The sequence below is a fragment of the Mixophyes fleayi genome, chromosome 3, assembly GCF_038048845.1.
Source record: "Mixophyes fleayi isolate aMixFle1 chromosome 3, aMixFle1.hap1, whole genome shotgun sequence".
Lineage (NCBI taxonomy): Eukaryota > Metazoa > Chordata > Amphibia > Anura > Limnodynastidae > Mixophyes > Mixophyes fleayi.
Genome location: NC_134404.1, coordinates 185,130,131 through 185,157,233, shown reverse-complemented (window position 1 = coordinate 185,157,233; position 27,103 = coordinate 185,130,131). Strand labels below are relative to the sequence as shown.

At 40.6% G+C, this 27,103-nt stretch overlaps 1 protein-coding gene across 1 annotated transcript in view; it reads right to left on the bottom strand.

Annotated features, from left to right (window-relative positions):
* Positions 1-27,103, bottom strand: part of CRYBG1 (crystallin beta-gamma domain containing 1) — a 255,952-nt gene that overhangs the window by 133,822 nt on the left and 95,027 nt on the right. Inside the window, exon 2 of the mRNA XM_075202860.1 lies at positions 18,790-18,922. Within this exon, the coding sequence (XP_075058961.1) occupies positions 18,790-18,922 (133 nt within the window). The remainder of the gene's footprint in view (positions 1-18,789; positions 18,923-27,103) is intronic.

Genomic DNA, 27,103 nt, shown 5'->3' with positions numbered 1-27,103 from the left:
TCCTGTCTTGTTCTGTTGTTTCACAGGCAAACATTGTGTTTTAAAGTGGTAATGCAATAAATATAGCTTACCATAAAAATGTAAAATCTCGTATAATTTGAGTTTTATGTTGTTTAAACAAGCCAGGGAGTAGAGGAAAGGTCGCCAAGGTTGAGATGAGAGGGTGCCATAAGATAGAGTTGAGAGTCCCAGGGACAAGATGCCAGGGAGCATGATCCTAGGGAACATTCTGCCAGAGGAAATAAAAGAAAGTGTCCCAGGGTAGAGGTTCACAGGGTGGTTAGGGTAATGAGTCCCAAGAAAGAGAATAGGTGTCAGGGTAGAAGTTACCATGGGGAGATTGATGACATCTGGGATGATTGGCCATGTAGCCAGGAGAAAGGGTAGAATATATCTAATATCAATAAGTTTCTATCTGCCATTGTAATTTTACACATTTGTATAATTATCTCCTTTAGTTCCTTCTCAGACTCTCCATCATTCTTTCTGTCTTCCTCTTTTCTCTATTTGCTCCTCTCACATTTTTCCTCATATTGGATCTGTTTTAGCCCAACTTCACGGAGTGAGCAACAGATTGGCTCAGAAAATTCACCAAGCTGCTTTGTGAGCCCTTAGGTAGCAGCATAGTAAAGTTCCTGTGTGGATCTGATGCTTGGTCATGCTCATTCAAGCTTCACCATGGAATCACATTTTGAACATTTTAAGTTTTAACTGAAAACACCAGGAAACATCTCAGGGGAATCTTTCTTACTTTTTCAGTTAAGATCGAAAACCAGAAACCTTATACTATATACACACATAGGGGCATATTCAATTAGCCACGATGTTCCTCCGTACATCGCAGCTGCGTACATTTTTAGGTACTACGGCACGTATTTCTCCTCGCTCCCCTATGGGGGGTGAAGAGAAATCCACGATATTACATCGCTGCGGAGTTCCTTCTCAACTGTAGCAGAGGCACTCCGCGGCTAATTGAATACGTTGTAAGCAGTTGGTAAGCATTATAGCTATATCTAGATCTTATATATATATTTACATAACTAACCCCTCTAATAAATCAATTCCTTTCTCAATAATAGTAGAATTCACTCGACTTAGCAGGATCCCTCAGGGCACTCCCATATACCACAGACTTAGAGCTGTTGTGTTGGATCTCTATCACTATAGCAGTGCTAACAAACCTACTACATAGAATGAATGGTGGGAGTCACAGGGGAGGGACCCCCATCAAAGTACTATTGTTGGCAATAGAGGGGATTTTGCAATCTTTAATAATGTGTGGATCTGTTTTACATTCATATTTTCATTTTCAGGTTACAGACACGAAAGTAGCAACATACACATGGTGTTATGCAGATTGAAACATACTGTATACCAATGAAAATGCCCATATAAAGCTTTTTTTTTAGCTATTACAGTACCTGAACAGGTTTGGCAGGATCTAGGACAATGCAGCAGACAATTGGGGACTAATCCTAATGGCACATTTTCTATTCGATATAGTCAGTATTCTGACCACCAACAACACGCTGCCAGAGAGCGAGCAAGCTACAATGGGCATACACCAGAAATCTGGGGAACTGCCAGATCACATGAACCCAAGACCCCAGATAAGTAATCTTCAATCCAAACATATGTTGTACAATAAATCGCTCTTGTAAACTTTATACATATGCTTCAGACAATGATTTTTTTTTTAATTACCTATGACACACCTTAAACTTGATAGCTAATTTATAGTTCTCACACAACAAAGTCTTAATTACTAGGGATGGGTAAATATATGTATGTACTGCAAAACAAATTAGTTTGATATCTGCTAAGACAATTTTTTGCAAATACTGGTTTTTGCCATTGGCAGCTTTATCCATCCTCACTTTTATATTTGAAGACAACTCCACAATAAAACGGAATTTTACATATATGAAGCATGGAAGTAAAACATTATGTAAAGTCTTACTTTTAGTTGATGACTTATTTAAATGTAAAGTGTAATTTTAGTAAGTTCTTACTCTCTAATATAAACAGAAAAGCCACATCCTACAGACAAATATTGCCTTCAAGGGTGATTATATGAAACAAAATGCTCAAAAGGCAACCAATAACATCTATCGTAATGTATAATGCAATCTCAGGCACATATATTTTGTCATCAGCGACTGACTGGTAAATTTTAGCCATGAGGGAAAACTTGGCTCTGCAGCCTAATACAAGCTTTTTAAAAGAAAAATAATGCAGGTAGCCCAGAGACGTACCTCAAGGTAGCCCACTAAGGGACCAACCCAGGGGCAGTTGCCCCCTGGTCCCTCACCTCAGCTAGCCCCTGGTTGTCATCTGGAGGAGGAGGATCTGGTGGACAGCCAGATTGCAGATGGTAAAAGATGTGACCTAAAATGCCCACCAGGCCACATTATCAGAAAGCTATGCTCTCAACAAATTTCATGGAGATATAAAAACACCTATGTGACAGCATCCACAGTTTCCTAGTAACACTGAAAATTATAATTTTGCAATCTTGATTGGAAAACACCTTACTCTTGGCCATATCAGCTAGACAGGTGGCAAATATTCCTGCGACGTGAGTTGGCCACACATAAGTTGATCTTGTGGCATGGTGCTCGAACTAGCATCACTTTCTAATTTCACCACACATGGGATCTGGTCATTTGGTGTATGGTCCAGTGATAATTAAACAATACAGAGACCTTTATATGATCAAGATAAAATACAGAGAGCATACCAATGACTGATACACAATATATAGTGATCATTGCACAGATTATACTAATGACCAACACAATGCTTCTCTCCCAACCTCATTTCTCTGCTGCCACCTTCCTACTGTGTCCCTTTGCTCATTTTGTATTACCTGCCTGGCCTGTGGGGTTGCCATAGCGAAGGGAGTAGCTTACCTTTCACTCAGCTTACAGGAGCATTGTGTGATACACAGCACTACCTGAAGTTAACATAACACTCCCTGCAGTGTGCTGATAACCCAGGTATACAAGATAAGAGGAGGATGTTATGCAGAAGGGATGGCAACTCAAATGAGTGAATGTGGCCAGCTGTCAAGCAGAGACATAGAGCAGGGTCACGCCCCTCAAGCAAAAAATAGAAAAAAAGAAAACATACGCAAAAGATTCTTGCCATTGAGGACTCCCAATCCCCAAGATCACTCTGGAGCAGAAAGAGCCCCACATATTTAATCAAATATTGGCAGAAGTGGTACGACCTCTCTATGTGGACCTGATTTCCCATGATCCGGCTGTTGTCCCACCCACCGCCACTCACTCTCTCTCTAAGGCTAAAACACTACTAGCCCAATCCAGACCCAAAGTTGGTGGTTTAACTCCCTAGAGTCATCCTGGGTGTGGCACACAATGACCGGATACTGACACCAGTAGGACCACTTCACTCCTGGTACTTTCGCGTAAAGTAGCACACCAGATTCCCGGTGCAACTTAACTTGTGAATCACAGAAGGCAGTGCGTGAGCAACAGTGCTAATTCAGGGCGACCCATCACTACACTAACGGGGAAAAAGATCCCCTCCCCAAGACACTGACCAATGCGGCCGTGAGAACAGACTTGCTCCTGGAACACCTGGGTTAAAGTTTTCAGTCCTGCACTAGTACATACTGAGGATGGAGACCACCTGACAGCACCAGAGGCTCCGAGGGCCTGATTCATTAAGGATCTTAAATGAAGAGGTATCTTATTTCAGTCTACTGGACAAAACCATGTTACAATGCAAGGGGTGCAAACTAGTTTTCTGTTTTGCACATAAGTTAAATACTGACTGTTTTTTCATGTAGCACATAAGTATCAACTTTAAATTTCAGTGTACAAATAAGCTATGAAGTATTTGTGTGCTACATAAAAAACAGTCAGTATTTAACTTATGTGCAAAACAGAAAACTAGTTTGCACCCCTTGCATTGTAACATGGTTTTGTCCAGGAGACTGAAATAAGATACCTCTTCATTTAAGATGCTTAATGAATCAGGCCCCTAGTTCTCTCCAGCTCCGCAATTAGATTGAATGCATATCGGCCACGTAGGGAAGAATCAATAAGCAACATCAGCAACACTATCCTTACAACTATGTTCGATATCACTGATTTAAACCTTTAAATTAACAACCCAGGAGGCCCCACTGTATATTTATTTCTCTTTACCTGATACTGTCAGTTAATACATTAAGCTACTAGTATCCAAATTGCAATGCTCAGTAAATATTTCATATAGATAAAGCACCACTGTCACCTAGTGGCCATCTCAAACAGGCTAACAGACAATAGGCTTGAATTCTAAGGTGTGCAAAAGTAAAGTACATCAGGCATAAGCACGTCCATATTCAACAAGGATCGAATGTAAAGACAGGTCTGTTTACGGTCTAGGTATGCTCTGCTCTGACAGACAATGGCACTACAGGATACATCAAATACATATGTGGAATATAAAGTTACAAAAGAACACACAGAAAAAAAATTATACAACTAATGTCACCTGTTAATAATAGTCCTTAATAACAAAATATTAAAAAATATATATTTTTTGCCCCATAAAATACATTTATTAGGATGTTATTAATGTCTACTGTACATAAAATGCATTGTTACAGGTGCTGCTGATTGCAAACACATGTTCTTGCTTTCCGACCAATATCACTAACAATAGGCACTTACACCAGACCTGTAGCTGGTGCAAATGATACGACAGAAAAACACATACCTGGGAGATGCCTGGAGCTTGAATCGGGCACTACTGAGTGCCCTCAAGCATGGCACACCCTAACTGTAACCGACTACGTGCATATCTCCAGTCCCCTCTCTGTTCCGCCCATGAAATCATAGGGCGTAGTCCATTCCACTCGGAGATTAATTGGATGTTGCTGTGTTCACTGGAGTATGGTCCAGTTCTGGGCAGACTCAGAGCGGTTTTACGCAAAATATGGCACTAATCGGCATTTACGTTCCTTAATGATTCAGGCCCAATGCGTACAACAGAAGAAAATGCTTATTTAACAATTAATCCTGGACCAGGAGCTGACAACCTCTTAAACTAAGCATGCCCTGAGTTTTACCGAATAAATAACATGTTAAATAATTTGAAAGATACATTTCAAAGCCCCGCCTTCCTTTATATGAAATAAAAGTGGAAGCGTATAAAACAAAAATGGTCCCAAAAAAGTTAAAACAATACAATTCTTTGGCCCAGCAGCTCCAAAATAAAGCCACCTGAACATCTTTCCCAAAGCACCTTGTTCCACAACCTCTGCACTCCCCACTTTGTCTCAACAAATCACACCTACCACTCAGGAGGACATCTCATCATTACAAATTGATGGACTGATCACCCTTAGATCCATGCAACTCCTGTTAACATCCCTAGAGGCCAAAGTCATGTTGAATTCAGAAGAACAACTTCATGACTTCAGAACAGTAGTGAAGGAGATGAAATCCATACTGATGCACTAAGGCATACACACCGACCACATCAAGACCAAAATGGACTAGCTGGTCACATCATACATTAACCTAATTGGCGCACACAAAGCACTCCAAGATGAAGTGACTTGCATCAGAGACAAACTCACAGACTTAGAAGATAGGTCCCGCTGCAAAAACATTCTCTAAAATTGTGCCCCAAACTTATTAAATAAACTGCCACCCTTGGCCTCTTCTACCGACCTCATAATAGACCGAATGTATATGCATCCAGACAAGCCCCAGACGCTTCTACCAGAGATACCGTACTTAAGAGTTAATTTTATTCATATTTAAGAACAAATATTTGCTATGCTGTTGGCCTTGTCCTCTGATTTAATGGGAGTCGGCTCTTTTCAAATATTTCCTGTGCCACTCTAAGACAGCATCACTTCTTTTGCCCCATCACTTTGGCCTTGAGAGCAATATCCAGTATGGATAGGGGTTTCTGGCAAAGCTTATGGCACACACACTACAAAAACATCTCCAGAATTGATAGTAGACATTATGAACAAATGGGATATCCAAGTAGAAAGGTTCTGTGATCAAAGTATAAGTACTTTGGGAACCCAACATTGTAGGAGTTTCACACACAAAGTTTTGTTAGTGTGTGTGCTTATTTACTACATTCCTTTTTATACTACATGCAAGGTTTACAGTATAAAGCAGGGTACACACTACAGAAAATGTCTTCCGAAGAGATATCTGTAACGATTTTACCAATGATTGAAAGTCCCGTTGAGCATGCCGGTTCATGTGTACACACCTACACGATTTACCTTCAGATTTGTGCTCCTTATCTGTCATAACCATCTGCTGAAACGATTGTAACTCTGTAGACACTATGGAGATCCTGATCATGAATACATACACACTGCAGAATTTGCCTGACATCGTTCCATCGTGGATATTGATTTTTAAACCGTTTATAAAATCAAACAATACAATGTGCTTTAGTATGATAAAACATGATCGTGGGAGCGTACACACTAATGTGATATGGGACCTAATAAACAATTATTATTTGATTGGCATGATAGTTGGGTGAAAAACCTGTAGTATGTACCCAGCTTTAGACATACTTAGCCTGTTAAATAAGCTTGTTGTTGTTCTTCATTTAACTGTTTTCAGGTCTAAACAGCTTAAACACTTTAGTAATCATGAAGCGTCACAAAGATTGATGGGTTACGTTAGTACGCAAAGGCATACAAATTTAGGTTGTTTTGCTTCACGTATATACTAATCATATACGATGCCCTATCTGACACGTGTGGTTCGTAAGCAAAGTTTCAATATATTTAGAGGTCCTTACAGGATAGCTTAATCTATTTGTAGTACTTAATTTCACAATTAAGCTGTTTAAAAATGTTGTATTAATAAATATGCACATTAAGGTTGTTTGTCCAGCCCAGCCCTGCCCTTCCGCCCACTAAATGAATATTATTTTGCCACACTCTCACTGTGGCAAAAATTCTACTGTCAAAATGGAAACTATTTCTGGTCTTTCCACAGTTCAAGTTTTATCTTCCTCACCCCCCCCCCTCCACACACATATGTAACCTGATAAGACATTTCCCTACAACCATAACAATGAACAAAGATTTTAAATTCATCCACCCAACCTTCCGCAATGCTTTGCTTTCTATACATTAATGCCAAATGAATAAACTCTCCAACAAACACAGGCAAGCCTTCAGGACCTTTGTCTCCCAAAAAGCTGACAAAATTGCTGTCCAGGAGACCAATTTTCCATTCCACTCCCCAGTTCAATAGCCACAAATTTCCAACATGTTATACATCAAGTGGCCTGTTCAAAAGGAATAGAGCTGCTATACTAATAGGCGCTAATTGCCCCTTTAAGCTAGAAAAGAAAGTGGCAGAAAAAAAATGGACGCTACTTGATCTTAGTTGGAAAGCTGGGACATCAATACATTATTCTGGTCTCACTTCCCCAATCTAGACAAATCCCTTTCTTTAAGAAAACATATTTAGATATACAAAAAAATAAAAACAAGGACACTGTTTTCAAGTGTAATTTTAATATTGTCCAAGAAGCCAAACTAGATAGAACAGCCAAATCCACCTATAGCACTAATCTTAACTTATCCCTTGCCTTTAAACAGATTCTTTTGAATATGACCTCGACAATGACTTGAGGGCCAAACACCCCACCACCAAAGACTCCACTTTCTTTTCACACGCCCATAACTCATATTCACGTATTGATCTCCTCTTAAATGGTCCCTACAACATATCTCAAACATAGATATTTTACTCATAACATATTTTAGAATCCACTGGGGGGAAGCAAGTTTTTGACACATTAACTAACTCCCCAGAAGAAATCTTGGTGTTCACCCAAAGGTGTGCTCTAAAACCAGTGATGAGAGGAGCAGCAATACAGGCTGCAACCAAAATAAAGAGAATAAATACAGAGCTCCATAGATCATATTATTCTCAAGTAACAGACTTAGAAGCCCAACACAAAAAAATTCCCTAAACACTAACACTAAAATAAAGGCGGATCTGATGGAAGCATGGAAAAAATTGCAGACAATATCATTATTACAGATACTAAATTATACTGCCCATGTTAAGCCAAGGTACTAAACTCCTGAGAACACAGCAAAAACCTCACAGGGTGTCACGATCCGCGGCAGTACGCCGCATACTGGCGTAATCTAGCAGCCAGGCGCGTGCATTGGTTACAATGCACTGTAATTTTTCCTTGAGCTCATCTTTGTGGCATGGAGTAGGAGAGTGTAGGGACATCCTCCAACACCAGGGGGAGCTCTCCTATTATTTAAATTGGTTCATTTATATATTTATACATGTTCCTGGTTTATGTTATTATCTATGCCAGTTCTAGCTAGTAAATTAATTAGCAGCCTCCTGAGGCTGATTGTCAGCCCTGTTCTCCTCTTTTCTGATTGGCCCATCAAAGTATTTAAGGCAGGGAGGACTTTGCCTCACTGCTGGTTATAGCGTCCAGTTTCCTGTCTGCTAACCTGCGCCTGTGCTGTTTGGTGTATACCTTCTGGATTGAACTTCTGTGTATGACCCCTGCCTGTACCTTGGACCTTGCCTGCTTGCCTGTGACGCTGATTCGTTTGCCTGTACCTTGGACCCCGCTGTATTGCCTGTGACCCTGAACTTTGTCCTCTTACCTGATTATTCTGCTTGCTAGTGACCTCTGACCTCTGCTTTTGTCTGACCATCCGCTGCCATCTGCGCTGCCTCCTGGCCTGCTGCTACGGTTTTGTATTACCAACTCACACTACATCTGGAGTTAAGTCCTGGGGGCATCTGAGTATCGGTGAGCGTATAAAGCTCTAAGGGAAAGGCGGCTGCTATAGGCGTAGACATCCGCCATCTTGTTCTGCGAGTTGGTGATCAGACCGTCAGCCTAACACAGGGTAGTAAGAATTCAATCATTCTAGATATGGCAAATCAATTTGCAACATATTATATGACCTTTCAACCCTCAGCAGACACTATTCATTAATTTCTAGATTCCCTATACCTCCCTACACTACCCTCTAAGAGGGCAGAAGCACATTGCTAACCCTGGAAGGATGAGAAGGTCAACAGAGGTATAAGAAGGACAAGGCCCCTGGCCTTGACAGCTTCATCAATAACTTTTACATCACCTTCCAGGCTAAGATGATGCCAGTACTGACCAGATTATTTAATGGAGCCACTGGGAAAAGTTATTTTCCAAAAGAAATGTCTGAAGTCCAATTAATATTCCTAAACTGAGTAAAGATCCATCATTATGCCAAAACTACTGTCCAATTGCCTTTCTAAATTCTGGGGGTAAATTTATCAAGCTGCGGGTCAGAAAAAGTGGAGATGTTGCCTATAGCAACCAATCAGATTCTAGCTGTCATTTTGTAGAATGTACTAAATAAATGATAACTAGAATCTGATTGGTTGCTATTAGAGATGCTCAGGCTCGGTTTTCTGAAAAGGAGCCCATCCAAACTTAGGGGATCCGAGTAGGCTCGCGAGCCGGCTCGGTACTTTCGCGCATCCTCAGATCTGAGGCAAAACATCATTGTTGCGTTATACGATCTTGCGGGTTTTGGATTACATAAGTACCTCCCTCCCCAGGAGATCCAGCACCATTGCTCACACAGAAGCAGGGGTAGCAGTGTTCTTGTCCCTCCCCAGTCTCCAGTGACATTGCTCAGTGCCATTGCTCATACAGAAACAGGAGGGGTAGCAGTGCTCTTGTCACTTGACAAAAATTGACTGGAAATGACTGGAAATTAATGTTATTGAGGTTAATATTAATATAGGAACAAAAAAAGAGCCAAATTATGTAATTTTAGAAAAAAAATAGGAATTTTAGAAAAAAAGTTAGGGATCCAAAACCAAAACCAAAACACACAAGGGCGGTTTTGCGAAAACCAAAACACGAAGTTAATCCAGATCCAAAACCAAAACACGGGGGTCAGTGAGCATCTCTAGTTGCTATAGGCAACTTCTCCACTTTTTCAAACCCGCAGTTTAGTAAATGTGCCCTCTGATATGAAAAAAAATGTAAATTAAAAAGTTAATAGCGAATAGACTAAAACCAATTCTTCCCTAGCGGATAAACCGAGACCAGGTTGGATTTGTGTTGAATAGGTAAGGGTCTTTAATATCCTAGCAGAACACATCTTTGAATCTAAACCCCTGCCATTACTTTCTCAGAGATAGCGTTTGACAGGCTACACTGGGACTACATGACTAAAGTCCTTGTCAAGTTTGGTCTTGCAGGGGGAAGGGGCGCGTGGGACAGCATTCAACAAGTTATCTACAAGAAATCCTTATCCTATATAGACACCCCTCAGTATGAGAATTTAGCAACAGGATTTTATTCTTGAACTAACCCTATAACGTTGACATTAGATATAAAACCAGGCATGTGTGCCCTTTATTTCTTCTCAAATTCTCCCTAGTAATAGGACCACTGGTGGAAAAAATAAGGACATCAGATTCAATAAGAGGTACAAAGGTTGGAAACATACATCATAAGCCATGCCTATTCACAGATAACGTGCTCTTGTTGGTAACTGTCCCTGGTACCTTATTATTGGCCCTACATAAATTCTCCAGTACTATCCTTAAGAGCTCCTACTATAAAAACTCAAAACATCCAAGTTGGAGGCTCTGTCTATTGACACACTGCAAGACTCCCTTCAAGCCCTCAAAGAAATTTGTTTAGGTCCATCCCCTGCCTGGTTTTCCCAAAGCTACTTAAGTTTTACAGTACAATAAATATCATCTAGAGAGGCAAACATCATAGATCTAAACTGAAAGGTGGCCTAGCAGGCCTATACCCTTCCCTTTAGAGTACTTAACATGGAAAAAATGTCAAAGCTCATCCAGAAACTCATCCTTCTCTTACACCTCTTAACCCCATGGTCTCTCCAAACTAATTCCAGTTTTACAATTAGTCACCTAGTAAAACCTAGTATAACCAGGGTATTACTAAAATGCAAAACATGTCATTTACCCAAATACTTGCAAGTCCGCCACTGGATCCACTCTGGTGCTTACCCTAAAACCACCACCCCCACTCATCTTCTCTAGACTCACATCCACATAACCACAAGGGAGGTATATCCTCCTAGTATAAAATCTTACTATCCCCCACTGAGAAAACTAATTTTCAATACAAACTACATTGGAAGCAGGACTACAATTCTCCTTACCAGACACAGAATTTTTTTTTCAAAAGGTTGACTATATTTAACGCCAAAACATATCCATAAAATCTGGCCCTCTGCACAGGGCCATCTTAACAACATTATAGGCCCCCGGGCAAAGCAGTGCACCGGGGCCCCTACATATATATATATATATATATATATATAGATAGATATAGATATAGATGTATAGAGATACAGATATAGATATAGATGTATAGAGATACAGATATAGATATATAGAAATAGATAGATGTACTTGCTCAGTGACCCTTGAAGGTTTTTTTGCAGGTTTTTTTTTTTTCAGGATTATTTTTTCTAATTAAGAGCCCTGCCTATGGGGCCCCCTTGTCCGTGAGGCCCCCGGGCAACTGCCCATCGTGCCCAATGGAAGAGATGGCCCTGCCTCTGCATCCTCAAGTTTAGCTGGAGGAATTCTGGCAAGGACAGAAACCTTACTTTATTTTGGACCCACCCACTAATCCAAAACCTCTGGGCTGAAGTCTTTGATTTGATTTTCCAGGTGGTCAATACGTGACTACCCATTTCACTTGAGATTGCTCTGCTCTGTCACTAGCCCCCACAGCTTCAATCATGTAATAAGTATGTTAGCAGGCACATTGTTATAGCTACTAGAGTCACAATCACCCAGTATGGGAAAAAACCATCATCTCCCACATTCTCAAAAACTATTGCAAATATATAAAAAAGCTACGACATTGAAATCAATGGCTTCAAATACTCTTCATCAACATTTGTCCTCCTGACTGAATGGCATCAATGGTAAGTCTACTATACGGCACACCTAGCGTCTCCCTGCAATCTCTTCAGCAATCAATATATGTCTTATTGTGCTGCATAACACTCTGCATCTGTGTAACCCCCCTCCCCCATCCCACCATTACCCTGATGTTGACTCACCACTCCCCTTCTTTTATTTACCCCTTCCTTTACATGTGTCTGTTATACCTGGCTGTATCAAGTTTTATTCAATAAAAAATATTTTATTAAAAAAAAGAAACACAATTATAAGTAGTGTCAAACCCACAAGGCCCAACTCAACAGTAGTACAGTGCTCCTGCCTCTAGAAATGGACATGGCCATCCTCAATGCTTAAAGTGGACATATCAACACACAGTAAATATAATCTAGAATTCAATAAAAATAAATATTAAACATGATGGAGATTACCAGCAGTGAGTGCTTCCCATCCTAAAATCTTCCAATTTAACTATTAATATCTCCAGCCTTATATTATAATGATGATCAGGTAAAGAGGGCCGTGCTGTGTGACTTTGAAAGGACAGATTATCAAGTTGCTGACCTAAGCATTCTTTTTACAATAGGTTCCCCATTTTGTAATAAATCCTGAGAAGGAATTCTGGATGGAAGGAGGTAGCTCTCAAGCGTAATCAGCAAAGTTATCATGGGACTACTGTGGAGAAATTTAGGTAGGTGATTGGAGCACATCATCATCATCATCATCATCATTTATTTATATAGCATCACTAATTCCGCAGCGCTGTACAGAGAACTCACTCACATCAGTCCCTGCCATTTGGAGCTTACAGTCTAAATTCCCTAACACACAGACAAACACAGACAAACTAGGGTCAATTTGATAGCAGCAAATTAACCTACCAGTATGTTTTTGGAGTGTGGGAGGAAACCGGAGCACCCGGAAGAAACCCACGCAAACACGGGGAGGACATACACACTCCAAACAGATAAGGCCATGGCCGGAACTTGAACTCATGACCCCTGTTCTGTGAGGCAGAAGTGCTAACCACTTAGCCACCGTGCTGCCCCATTCTTTTTTCTGTTTACTATAAGGACCACCTTAGACACGAATTATACATGATTTTGACTGTGGTGTCCTACTAAGCAACATTATGTATTCTACTGTATTTTACTGCAGGGTTTACAAAGATTACATTTTGGAGAGTGTTCTTTATTAGTTAACATTCTGTTCTTGTTTGGAATCTCTTTTTTATTAGCTGAAAATCTAAAGGAACACAATCACAAAAGTAACTAAAAAGCACACAATTCTCAGCCACTTCTGAGAGTCAGGAGGTTGGATCTCATCCCTATATTTATAATGGAACACACCTCTGCTCCTTCCAATTGCAATTTTACAGGAAACACACATTTTTAAGCACAATTCAACCAAAACAATAAAACAGTTTGGTTATCCACACACTCTCTTGGTTAATTAAAGATGTAAAGGAGACTAAAACGAGCAGTATTTTGAGGGGGGCAAAAAACCCACAAAAGTGTAAATGAATTAAAGGAGTGGTCCCAAAGTGGTAATCGACTGAACTTTGATATGAACTTTTACTGTTTGCACCCAGCGAATACCTCGTAACTGTCCCAATTTAGGTGGGTTAGTCATGAATTGAGGGCTCTGTCCCACTGTCCTGACTGTTGGTACCTTTGTCCCAGCAGTCTGACAGTTGGAAAGTATTTCCAGTTCACCATTAGGATAGTGGTGAATGGGTGCCGTGCACATCCTCCACTGGTTCGCATAGCAATGACTGGTTGTTTTGAGGAGAGGAAAAACAGAAAGGAGCAGTCTATGTTTTCAGAAGCTTTATTTACACCACTAGATGTGTGGCATTGTCCCCATCATGACTTGACTATATCCCATTCACTGTCTGCCCCGATTCTAAGAGCTGCAAGGTCCGGATGTATTAGAATGTGGATAGGAAAGTGTTTCAATGGCAAATGTTTACCATTCTTGTCAATGATCAAGCTTTTTCTGCCAATATTCCAGCAGATTACACTACTATACTATGCAAATTCCATGTTTCCATCATTTTTCATCCACAACTTACACAATTGGATGACCTTCATCATTTCCATCAAAATAGTTTTTTTTTCTGAATTTCACTATTTTATTCACCACTGGCATGATGTCGTTGTGAACACCTTTGGCCACAACTTACACTGTGCACCTTCGCCTGCGTCCACACTAATTGGCACTGGTTTCAGCCTGCACACCCCAGTAACTGTTAAATGTTGTAGTGTTATTTGTTTACTGTGTTGTATTGTTATACAATGTAGTGTCTTGCTCTTTGCCCTCTGTACAGCATTGCGAACCTCATGTGGCGCCCTATAAATAAAGATTAATAATAACAAAAACAGTGACAAAATTTCCCTGATATATTTCCATTTATTGCTTACTCAAATGGAGGCATTTAAAGTAAAAAAAATGTTGTCAAGGTGCAGGCATTGTCAAACAATGTGTCCATATTCCATATACTTGTAGGGCCTGAGTCATTAAGGAGAGCAAAGCATAAAAAAGGAGTAATTTTGCCCCTGGTCAAAACCATTTTGCATTTGAGGGGGAGGTAAATTTAAAATGTGGGGAGACAGATATATAGTTGTGATAGAGCATGTTCTAGATCAATTTTAAATTTCAGTACAAAAATAAAGGTATCAAGTATTTGTGTGCTACATGAAAAAACAGCCAGTATTTAACTCATGTGCAAAATAATAAACAATTTGCACCCCTTGCATTGTAACATGGTTTGTCCCGGAGAACATTTACTCCTTTTCTTGCTTTACTTTCCTTAATGACTCAAATACACAGTTGAGATCACAATGAATTGCTTGTGTATTTCTACACTAATATGGAAAACAGTTGTGTTTTGGGGTAGTCAGTGAGTTTGGAAAAATACATTAGTTGAGATCACAATGAAATGCATGTGTATTTCTACACAGGAATAGCCATTTACTCTATTGACAAGCAAACAAAACTTGCACAGTGGGGTACAATTTGTAAAGAAAAAAAAAAAAAAAGCTATGTAGCAAAGGCAGTAAGCACATAAATGTACAGTAATCCTAGATACTAATAGTCACAGCTAACATCTACAGATGTTTTTCCCTAATACAATCCAGGAAGAATGAGTGACCAAGGAGCTGTAAGCTCATAATAAAAAGCTAAAGACTTGTGACATTTGTTGATCATACTTGTCAACTCTCCCGGAATGTCCGGGAGACTCCTGCATTTTGCGAGAGTCTCCCGGACTCCCAGGCGAGTGTGGCAATCTCCCGAATTCTGCCCACTTCACTAGGAAGTGCCCCACTTCCTAGTGAAGTGGGCAGAATTAGATTAGAATTAGAATTAGATCCCAAACGCCGCGATTCACTGTGAATCGCGGCGTTTGGCTTTTGCGTCATGACGTCACAGGAGGGGGGGGCCGAAATGACGCCATTTCCTGTATTGACTACTGTAAACCTTTTCTCACTGGCCTTCCCCTCTCCCACCTTGCCCCCCTCAGGTCTATACTCAATGCTGCTGCGAGACTCATCTTCCTCTCCTGCTGCTCCTCTTCTACCTCCTCTCTCTGCTTTGCCCTTCACTGGCTCCCCTTCCCTTACAGAATCCATTTCAAACTCCTCACACTCACCTACAAGGACCTCTCCCACTCCACTGCCCCTTACATTTCTAACCTTCTCTCCATTCACATTCCATCCCGTACCCTGCGGTCGGCCAATGACTGTCGCCTCTCCTCCACCCTGATCATCTCCTCCCACTCCAGAATCCAAGACTTCTCCTTGGCTGCCCCTCTTCATTGGAATGACCTCCCTCGCTCGCTCCATCCGACTGTCCCCTAATTTGGGCTCCTTCAAACGGGCACTCAAAACTCATCTTTTCCTCAAAGCCTACCAACCATCCACCTAATCTTTTATCCATAATTGATTACCTTACCCTCCCCCCTCTCTTTCGCTTTATCCCCTCCTCTAACTCCCTTTGTACTTCCTGCCTCTTTACCCTCCCTCGATGTAAGCTCTTATGAGCAGGGCCCTCTTCCCTCTTGTTTCTCTACCTAGTCTTCTGCTCCTACTTCACTATTCAAACTATGTTTGGAGTGTTTGAAGTCCTGGTAGTATTTGTTTAATGTTCGGTACTGTTTCTACCCTGTAAGGTCTTATCTCTGACTCTATGTGCAGAAATTTTGTAGCACCCTATAAATACAGGCTAATAATAATAATAATAACAATAATAATAATAATATTGGCACTTGTCTGAATTTATATATGATTTAAGAGCAATATTTTTTTTAAAATAAAAATAGAGCTCAGAAATATAGCTAACTGTACAAGCTAACTTAGTGGTTTAAAAAGACAAACTGTAACTATAAATGCTGAAGTAAGAGGATGACAATAACTCAATACATCATAGTGACCCATAAGTCTGGTTAAGAACCCCAGCACCACCTGGTGGCATACAGTTGTCTGAGAGTGATAACACAATGAACAGACATACATTAAATTTCAGTGTGACACTATACACAGGGCCGCCGAGAGGGGGGGGGAGCGGGTACTAATTACCCGGGCCCGGCATGTCAGGGGGCCCGGCCCGGGCCCTTGCGCTGCTGATTTTTTTTAATTTTTAAATTTTTTTTTTCAAAACGTTTTTTTTCCTTTCCTTTTTTTTTTTTTTTTTTTGGCGGGGGGGGGGGCTCGGTCGTTGGTGGGGGGAGCAGGCTAGTTTAAAAAAAAACAAAAAAACATACTCACCTGATCGCGGAGCCGGCATCCCTCCTCTCTGCTGCTCTGTGCTCTATTCAGACTGTCTGAATGCTGGGTGTGATGTCATCATGTCATGCCCAGCATTCAGTCAGTCTGGAGCAATGGAGCACAGAGCAGCAGAGAAGACCAAGAGAGGAGAAAAGGTAAGTGAAGGGAGGAAAACGAGGGGGGCACAGAGGGGTTAAAAAACGGGGGGGGGGCAGCATGACAGAGGGGTTAAAAAATGAGGGGGAGCACAAAGGGGTTAAAAAACGGGGGGGCAGCATGACAGAGGGGTTAAAAAATGAGGGGGCACAAAGGGGTTAAAAAACGGGGGGCAGCATGACAGAGGGGTTAAAAAATAAGGGGGGGCACAGAGGGGTTAAAAAACGGGGAAGCAGCATGTCAGAGGAGTTAAAAACGGGGAAGCAGCATGTCAGAGGGGTTAAAAAATTAGGGGGAGCACAGAGGGGTTAAAAAACGGGAAAGCAGCATGTCAAAGGGGTTAAAAACGGGGAAGCAGCATGTCAGAGGGGTTAAAAAATGAGGGGGAGCACAGAGGGGTTAAAAAATGGGAAAGCAGCATGTCAGAGGGGTTAAAAAATGAGTGGGGGCACAGAGGGGTTAAAAAATGGGAAAGCAGCATGTCAGAGGGGTTAAAAATTGAGGGGGGAGCACAGAGGGGTTAAAAAACGGGAAAGCAGCATGTCAGAGGGGTTAAAAAATGAGAGGGGCACAGATGGGTTAAAAAATGAGAAAGCAGCATGTCAGAGGGGTTAAAAATTGAGGGGGGAGCACAGAGGGGTTAAAAAATGGGAAAGCAGCATGACAGAGGGGGTGAAAAAATGAGAGGGGCACAGATGGGTTAAAAAACGGGGCAGTATGGCACAGTGGGGTTAATAAACAGGGGTCAGCATGGCACAGTGGGGTTAAAAAATGGTGGGCAGCATGACACAGTGGGGTTACAAAGGGGGGGGGAGGCATGGCACAGTGGGATTGAAAAAGGGGGGGAGCAGCATAGTATAGTCTGATGAAGGGGAGCCAGATGAAGGGGGCAAAAACAGCATGGAGGGCACAGTGTGATCATAAGGCATGGCGATGATGAAGGGGCACATTATTGTAATATTGGAGCTGGAGGAAGGCCTAATTATTAATCGTGGGTGCTATTGATTTAACGCTGGGGCTGGCTGTAATTTTCTAAATGTAGCCATTTTTTTTTCAAAATAGGTCCTTCAACATTTCTGGATCCGGACAAGCCACAACTAAAGAAAGCAGCAGCCACAGGTGGAGAAAGTGAGAAGAACAGGTAGGAGAGAGCAGCACAGTGTGTGAAATGTTGTGATTCTAGTAGGGACAATACCAATTTTTGGTGAATGTTGTGTCCAATGTAAGGTGTAGGCCAAGACTGAACTGTTTGTGTACACACTGCATTGTTTGTATACTACCCTGTGGTGGTAGATGTCCTGAAAGTCAGGAGTGCTTAAACATATGTGACGCTCCGGCGAATTGAGAGCCTAGTGGTTTTTATGTTAGCCACGCCCCAATGGCACGTTTGCCACGCCCCCAAATGCATGACCGCACCTCCCAAAATTTTTGCACTGCCGTTTGGCTAGCCACGCCCCTGAATATATGACCATATACCTAATCTTTTTTGCGCCGCCGTAAGGCGGCGCAAAAAAATTTTGGGGCTTACTTCACTATGAGGGGGGCCCCATGAATTTGTTGTACCCGGGCCCTGAATTCTTCTTGGCAGCCCTGACTATACATGACATTAGAATATTGCATCAAATAACCAAACATTTCTCTGGAAATTGTTTGCTTTCCAAGAGGTAAACTGTAGTAATCAAAGCATATTTACTAAAACCACCCCTAAGTAAAATGTGTTCCTATGAAATAAGCATTCTCTAAACCATTTATTATGAAAATATATTTGAATATTTATGGTGAAAAACTCTTACTGCTAAGAAAATCATGACTGATTTAAGCATAGTTATATAAACTAATTAAATAAACCTCAAGAAACATACTAAAAACAAACACATGACTAGCTAGACATTATATCACAATTATAATTAAAAATTTAATTTTACCTTATCCGCATTTTCTTGTAAATTGGTATATGGTTCTTTCAGGTTCGAGAAGATGATCTCAGGATCTTCTGTTGAAGATACGATCATTGAAAACGGCCTTAAATCTTTATCACCATCTGGAGTATCAAAAGATCTGGAAAAAAATATCAGTAGTTAAATTCCCAGTCATATATATAATTCTCAAGTGTAAGAACTGGAATTTAGTGTTGTAATTTAACTGCAAGTTTTTAATCCACGCCAGAGGTGGAAAATATCTGGTTTAGGGCCTTAAATGTGCCTCTTGTTTGCTGAAGAAGAAAACAACTTAGAGCAGGGTCGGCCAGACTTTTGAACTTTAATCTACTCTAAAAGTCGAAAATATTTTACAATCTACCGATCTAACATCATAAAAAAGGTCCGGCTACATATAATGCTGTAGCAACAGAGTTGGCATACCATAGTAAAAGAAAAAAAAGGGACACACGATCCAGGCACTCCAGTGTAATTTAATCAGTGCTTATCAGTACTTTACCCCACTGCCTTTCTCTGCTCCAATCCCAAAAGTAGAGAGCTGTAAATAGAATCCATAGCACACAATGATTTCAAGCCACAATAATGAAAAACACTTGCTTAATCTGAAACTTCCAACTTTTCAGGTATCGAATATAACTTTTCTTAGGGACATATAACATAATATGGAAAATATATATTGTAACAAGGGGAGGCATTTAGCTGGCAATCTGCAAAGAAAGAGTAACACATTTGTGCAGCAGTGTACCTAGTTTAAAGATAAACAGGTGGAAGACATATGTGTGACTAAATAGTGGTATAAAGTCTACTTAACTGAACATGATTTAAAAGTGTCTTTTCCTACAGCAGACTGACAAGATGTGTCTGTAGTCAGAGTAAACAGAGCAGTTGATGAGAACTTCTTATTAAAGGGAAGGTGGGAGTGTCACCCTGCCCATCAAGTTAGGGCTGTGGAAGGCCCACTACTGCTGAAACACACGTAAACAACTTTTTCCTTTTTATGCAGTTTTTTTTTTTTTTTAACTATTTATTTTGAGAAATCGCAATGATATACAGATACGAGTCAACAAATTAGTGCATTGCGGAAGTAGAAAAAAAACCCAAAACAAAACAGGAAGCAAAGCAAGACATGAATAAATGACAATGTAACAGAAAATTAAGTAATGGATATGCAAGACATCAACAGAATGCCATTGAGGAAACAGTAAGTATACCATTGTTACTCAGGATATTCAAACATCAATAACATTTTATAATAGTATAGAGGGGGATAAGGGAGGGGGGAGGGGGGCACTGGTCGTCACCTAAAGAAAATAGATAAATAATAAAAATAAAAAGAGAACATTCTTCCCTTTATCTTATTTATTTTTTTCAATAAAAGAAGTTCAGGAGAGAGTATTACCTGGGTATTTGGGACAGGGGTAACCGCTTCAGAAGTCAGGTCCCCTATGCCCATCACTTAACAGGAAGGAGTAGGTGCAGGAGCTAAGGGGTTATAAGTAAAGCCAAGGAGCCCAAATCTGGTGGAATTTATCGTCCTTATCGTGAAGGTGGTATGTAATCTGTTCCATCCGTGCAATGAACCAAATATAGGATCACAGAGCCGCCATAGTGGGGGGTTCTTTTTATGCAGTTTTAATGTCAGGATGGTAAATGTATTTGACACCATACAGATTTCACACCGTTTCTTGAGACCCTAAAGACCAGCTCTCTAAAGACCAACTCTCTAAAGACCAGAGGCCTGATTAATAAAGGATCTTAACTTCAGAAACTTCTTATTTCAGTCTCCTGGACAAAACCATGTGACAATGCAAGGGGTGCAAATTAGTATTCTGTTTTGCACATAAGTTAAATACTGTCTGTTTTTTCATGTTAATGGTGAAGTCTGGGTGTGGGGGCTAATTATTTGATGGGTACTATTTTATTTGTGGGGTGATGGTGGGGCTATTTAATTATTAAATGTGAATATTAATTATTTAATGCCGGGGGTGGCTGTGGGAAATGGTTATATTAAAAATAAATGCTATTAATTTATTGCTGGGGATGTTTGGAGGGAGGGAAATATGTTTATATATTAAATGGGAATACTATTAATTTAATGTCAGGGCACAAATGGTGTAGTATGTTCTCAAAAGGCTTTATTACTCTGAATCAAATCACACTCACATTTATAGAAGTAAAATAGGCTTATCTGTTGAGATAGTATACCAGAGATACTGCATACAGCATGACCACAGTGCACAAATGAGTCTCAATGATATTGTAAACCAATAGCTTGTCTGTGGATCAGCTGTTGTAGCAGGAAATTCCTCCAAAGTTAGCACGATATTGCAGGTAGCACATAAATAGTCCACCAAGAAAACCTCTTGAGGACCACATGCATTTACATAACTCGCACCAGGAAAGGTAGGCGCGCACTTAAGGGGGGTTTCCAGGCAAACCCCCTTAAGTACCTGTAAACCCCCTTCCCCTGCAGGCTAGGAATAGATTAATAGTATGTTTGATAGGCTGGTCCCTCACCCAGGACCAGCCAGTTAAATGAATGTGGCCCCTCTTTCCAAGGTTAAATAAAACTACCAATTCAGCCCTCTGTTTTGCTAAAAATCATCTGCTGGACTCAGCCCTTCGTTTTGCTGAAATCACCTGCTTAAGAGTTTGCCTAAGGTCCAAGTATATTGTGCTGTGCCTGTAGGTGTCCCCTGAATTTGCAGCTCCTTATGATATTAGTGCTGTGAGATCAGTGCCGTAACTAGACATTTTAGTGCCCTGGGCGAGACAGGGCACCGGCGCCCCCCATCTAAGTGGGAGTGGCATTTGACAAGTGGGTGTGACCAACCTAATGTGTGGGTGTGGCTAGCACTTTACTGAAAGAATATATATATATATATATATATATATATATATATATACACACATACACATATACACATATATACATACACACACACAGTGGTGGGATTCCATTAACCTAGCTTTTTTTATATAGAAAGGAGAAGCCCTATGACATACATTGCTATTTTAATATAGTACACTAAAAAGAGGCAAGATGGGAATATTAGGTCAAGTAACAGAACAGATCTTATAGGTCAGGGGGTAGTAAAGAAAATAAATGTGTGCCTCCTTTAGCACTCACAAGTGCCCACAAGCAAAAAGGATATTTAATTTTGCAGAACACAAATTTTTTTTTTAATTTAGTTTTTTTTCTAAAATACATTTGACCTACTAACTTGCTGGATAAGTTAATAAATAAGCACTTTGGGTACATTCCAGATCGCTTACAGATCAATTGTTTAGTAAAACAATTACTGGATTGTTGTAAAAGGCATTTTGCAAAAAAATACTGGGTTTTGAATATTGAGTGACCTCCTAAGCTGAGTAAAAATACATAGCCTGCCCACACACACATAATATAAATACAATTTTACTTACCTGTCCTGTGTCCTGTGTCCTGTGTCCTGTGTCCTGCTGCCTCTGCCTCAGCAGTGCTCCTCGCTGAATATGACGTCGGGCGTGATGACGTCACATTCAGTGGGAGCGAGGAGACTGCTGGGAACCGCCGGGAGATCAGGTGACTTCTTTTTTTTTTCCTTCCCCTTTTGTATTAACTTTATTGACTTTTTTTTTTACTATGCCGGCGGGTAGGGGAAGGTAGCGGGCGGCTGCTGCGCCCTCTTGGGCTTGCGCTCGGGGCGACGGCACCGCCCGCACCACCCTAGTTACGGCTCTGTGTGAGATCTGTCAAATCATTTACCTGGTAATCACAGCATGTTGAAATCACTAAACGCAACTTGACCCCTGAGAAAGAGGATGAGTCATGCCAGTGCCAGCCAGCCAGCACTCATGCATGTAAGATAAACTGTGTAATCATGTCACCATGAATAGTAAGTGCCCAATGTTTTGTATCTACCTCTGTACTGTAAATGTATCATAATAGTCCATTTATTTCCATATTTAAAAGCAATCACACATTCCAATGTATACACACACACATACTGCACATTTTGGGCCTGAGACATTAAGGAGAGCAAAGCATAAAAAAGTACTAACTTTGCACCTGGGCAAAACCATGTTGCATTGGAGGGGGAGATACATTTCAAATGTGGAGACATATTTATAGTTGGGGTAGGGCGTGTCCTAGATCAATTTTAAATCATACTTGCCAACTCTCCCGGAATGTCCGGGAGACTCCTGCATTTTGCCAGAGTCTCTCGGACTCCCGGGAGAGTGTGGCAATCCCCCGCATCTGGCATAATTATGCCCACTTCCTAGTGAAGTGGGCAGAATTAGTTAAAAAACGCGGCGATTCCCGCGTTTGGCTCCGCCCCTACTGTCAAATGACACGATTTGCGTCATTACGTCATTGGGCGGGGCCAAAACAACGCACATTTTGAAGCCCCGCCCCCATCACGCCCACCTCCCCTGGCAGGCTCCCGGAGCAAGACTTCAAGAAGTTGGTAAGTATGTTTTAAATTCAGTGTAAAAATAGCTAACAAATATTATGTGCAAAATAATAAACTAATTTGCACCCCTTGCATTGTAACATGACTCAGGCCCTTTGAGTTGTAAAAAAATAAGTGTATGGCAATTTTATAGATTATATTTTATTTCATGAAATATTGATGCTTGTGACTGTCATAACTTATAAAGTGTTTTTTTTCACACTATTACTCCACAGAAGTACATTTACCATAAGGGAATCTAGCCCCTTCCCTACCCAGTTATCATTCCCTCAGCATTTTGGATTCATAGACACAATTTCCAGCATTTGATGCTCCACGCTATGTTTGCGGCTGTTAACCTGTTTTTTTACGGAGGTGCTGCCTGTACAATCTATTAGGCTGTGTAAAGAACATTGTACAGGCGGCGCCTCCTTAAAAAAACAGGTTAACAGTCACAACCATAGTGTGGAGCTTGAAAGTGACGTCATCGCTACCTGCCGGGTTCTTCATTCGTTGGCAGTGTTTCAGGTCAGTGTTTGAACGTGTCAGTATTACCAGCCTGTCTGTCGGGGTATCCGTTGTCGGGGATCCGGTAATCGTTAAAAGGTACCCCACCTGTTTCTGACACACATGTTGGCAGGGGGGTAAACCGGCCCCCTTTCCTACTTGGCACCACAAAGTCTGAGATATTACACTCAATGATTAGAATCAGGTTGTAATGTTCTCTAAACTTGGATTTAAATACAATTTAAACTTTATTACTTGCTGTTAGGTATCCTATCTCTCTAAGACACAGGATGAAAGTCTAACAACCACCTCCTGTGCATTCAGGCTAAAAGATGAAAAGGCATAATTAGCATGGGATTTGCTGTCTTCCAAAAACATATTTCCTCCAACATATGACTACTGCATCAGAAATTAATACATTAATAACAAAAATCAGTACTTTTGTAATGATATACATCGGCACACTGTGCCACTAATCGAAATAAATTTATACAATAAGTTATTTATAAGTGATCCAGTCACAGTTACTCATGAATCATTGTGCTGTGTAATTCAGCCATTACACCCACCTACCATCTCTGGTCAATATGACCATCAAAGTGCTAAAACTGGCCACGTTTCCTTTTCGTTCATAAATGACTTGGTGACATAGTATGGACAGGGTGTGTGGGGGAAATAGGAAACTATTCTGATCTGAAGAGTGTCTGATATGTGGATTTCAACAGAAACCATAACTCCCAACTCCCCATATTTAGACAGGACAATCCCAATTTGTGGACTCTGTCCCACTTTGTCCTACTCTGGCCAGAATATTAGGGGATGAATTCATTCACTGCTATTCTGTGCACAGTCAATGAAAGGGTATTTTGTGAATAGGGAAGGAGATTAAGGGGCAGCATAGCGCTATCAGAGGACTAGGCACCCCGCTGGGGTGTAGCCATGCCCCACTGCTACATGGACACACATGTGGATGCAGACACCCCCCCTTTCATCAAATGTCCTGCTATGAAGTCCTCCAGTGTTGCAAGGTATGAGAAACATTGTTATATGTAGGTAGCTTTCAGTTGACAACACACACTGAGTGGATAGGCTGAATGACCGGGCTGCAAGATGTAATGTCTTCTGTAGTTTAATGAATACATACATTGCGGACATCAGCCAACATAATTTTCCATCCAATTAATTCAAATGCCACATATGTGCGAGCCTCATAATTCTGTCAGTGATATGTCACAAATGAAGAAGTTTTATAATTTCCATGAATATTGACAGTTTGCACAGCCTAAACAATTTCATTGGGTGCAGCACAGATTGGTAAAAAAAACAATGATAGCTCTCACAGACTGAACCTATTTACTATATACTAGAAAATCACATGGTCATTCTTTACAACATGTAATAACTGAAAAATTGAAAGGGAAATTATGTCAACAGGTCTTAATATTAGAAAAATTACACAAGTTACTGATTTACTTTGTCGATTCATGAAACTATGTGCAAGGGATATATATGTAATGCATGCAATGCCACCTAGCGAGTTTTATCTGTAAGTACAATTAACTTAGCAGTTAATTGTAGCAGTAACAATCAAATACTTATTTTGTATTATAAAGTCAGGAATCATCTACATGAGGGATTGGCAACATTTTTCTATCAGTTTGCCGGCTAAAATCTAGTCAAGCCCAGGTGTGCCAGTTGCGTATATGCTGTATGTGTGTATATATAATATGTATATATTACATTTAATTATGTCTTATTTTATGTTGCTAATATCATAATATTAATAGTAATGGGACCAGCAAATAAACGTTCATGTTATAGCACACAGTAGTGCCCCAGTTCAAATTATGCCACATACTAGTACCCACATTTCATATTTTAACAGAGTAGTGCCCCCAGTTTGTAATATGCCACATAATTGTGCCCCCAATTCATAATGCCTCATAGCTGTGCTTCCAATACATAGTATGCCACATAGTTGTGTCCCCCATACATAGTATACCACATAGTTACACCTCCAATTCATATTATACCACATAGTTGTGCCTCCAATATATAGTATGCCACATAGTTGTGCCTCCAATATATAGTATGCTACATAGTTGTGCCTCCAATATATAGTATGCCACATAGTTGTGCCTCCAATACATAGCTGTTCCCCCCAATACATAGTATGCCGCATAATTGTGGCCCCAATACATAGTATGCCACATAATTGTGCCCCCAAAACATAGTATACCACATAGTTGTGCCCCCAAAACATAGTATACCACATAGTTGTGCCCCCAAAACATAGTATACCACATAGTTGTACCCCCGATACATAGTGTCACGAAACGGGGTGCTACTGGACTAAGAACTTTTTATTCATCAACCGTTTCTCACAGTTTAATGTACTTTTTAATCCTTGGCCCAGTCTAAGTATATACACCAGAGCATCGATGATTATTTCAAATTATTAGGTACATTTTGCCTTTGCTATTGCCTGCAATATTGTATGCATTAGAAATAATATTGTCATATTGTGTGAAAATAACAGGACAACAGAAGTAATTTTGCTTGTGTTAGCTAAGGTAATTACCATTTGTCTCAAATACCCATTGTTAAGAGGTGTGGCGTAGACCTGGTTTGTAATCAGAACAATGTCTGAGTAACTTGACATAGCTAGATGGCAGCCTATGTTAATTAGCTAGGTCAACAGGTAACCTGAGAGGCAATTAGAACTTCTAGATGTTTTGCAATGTGTCTCCACAGTAATATACTGTCTGAAATAGCATTGGGAAATGTATTAATATGTATCAATATAAATATTATTGTATCAAAATGTATCACAGACTCAGATTGTGTAATGTTGCAGATACAATGTGTCAAATGTCTTGTTGTTTCACGCAAGCATGAAGTGTCATTCCTTCACGTTATATTGTAACCCTTTGTTTAGGGTATCCAGTCAAATAGCTAATTGAGTCAAGCCAGTCCATTGTATAATCAAGGTAACAGACTGTATATCTAACAGTTAGTGTCCACTGCCAGCTAAGGGTGGTATCCTCACACATAGTATGCCTCTTAGTTGTGCCTCCAATACATAGTATGCCACTTAGTTGTGCCTCCAATACATAGTATGCCACATAGTTGTGCCCCCAATACATAGTGTGTCCCATACTTATCTTTGGAGTCAGCACACACATCTTCCATTCCACAGCAAAACCTGGTTGCTGCTCCACTAAAGCAGCTGTTGAAGGGCAAAAGTGAGCTTAATTTCGGCCATCTTCGGCTGCTTTAGTGAGGCAGTTGTGGAGCTCCTGCGTGCCAGACAAAAGTAGTCCCCATGCCAGACAAAAGTGGTTGCTGATCCCTGATCT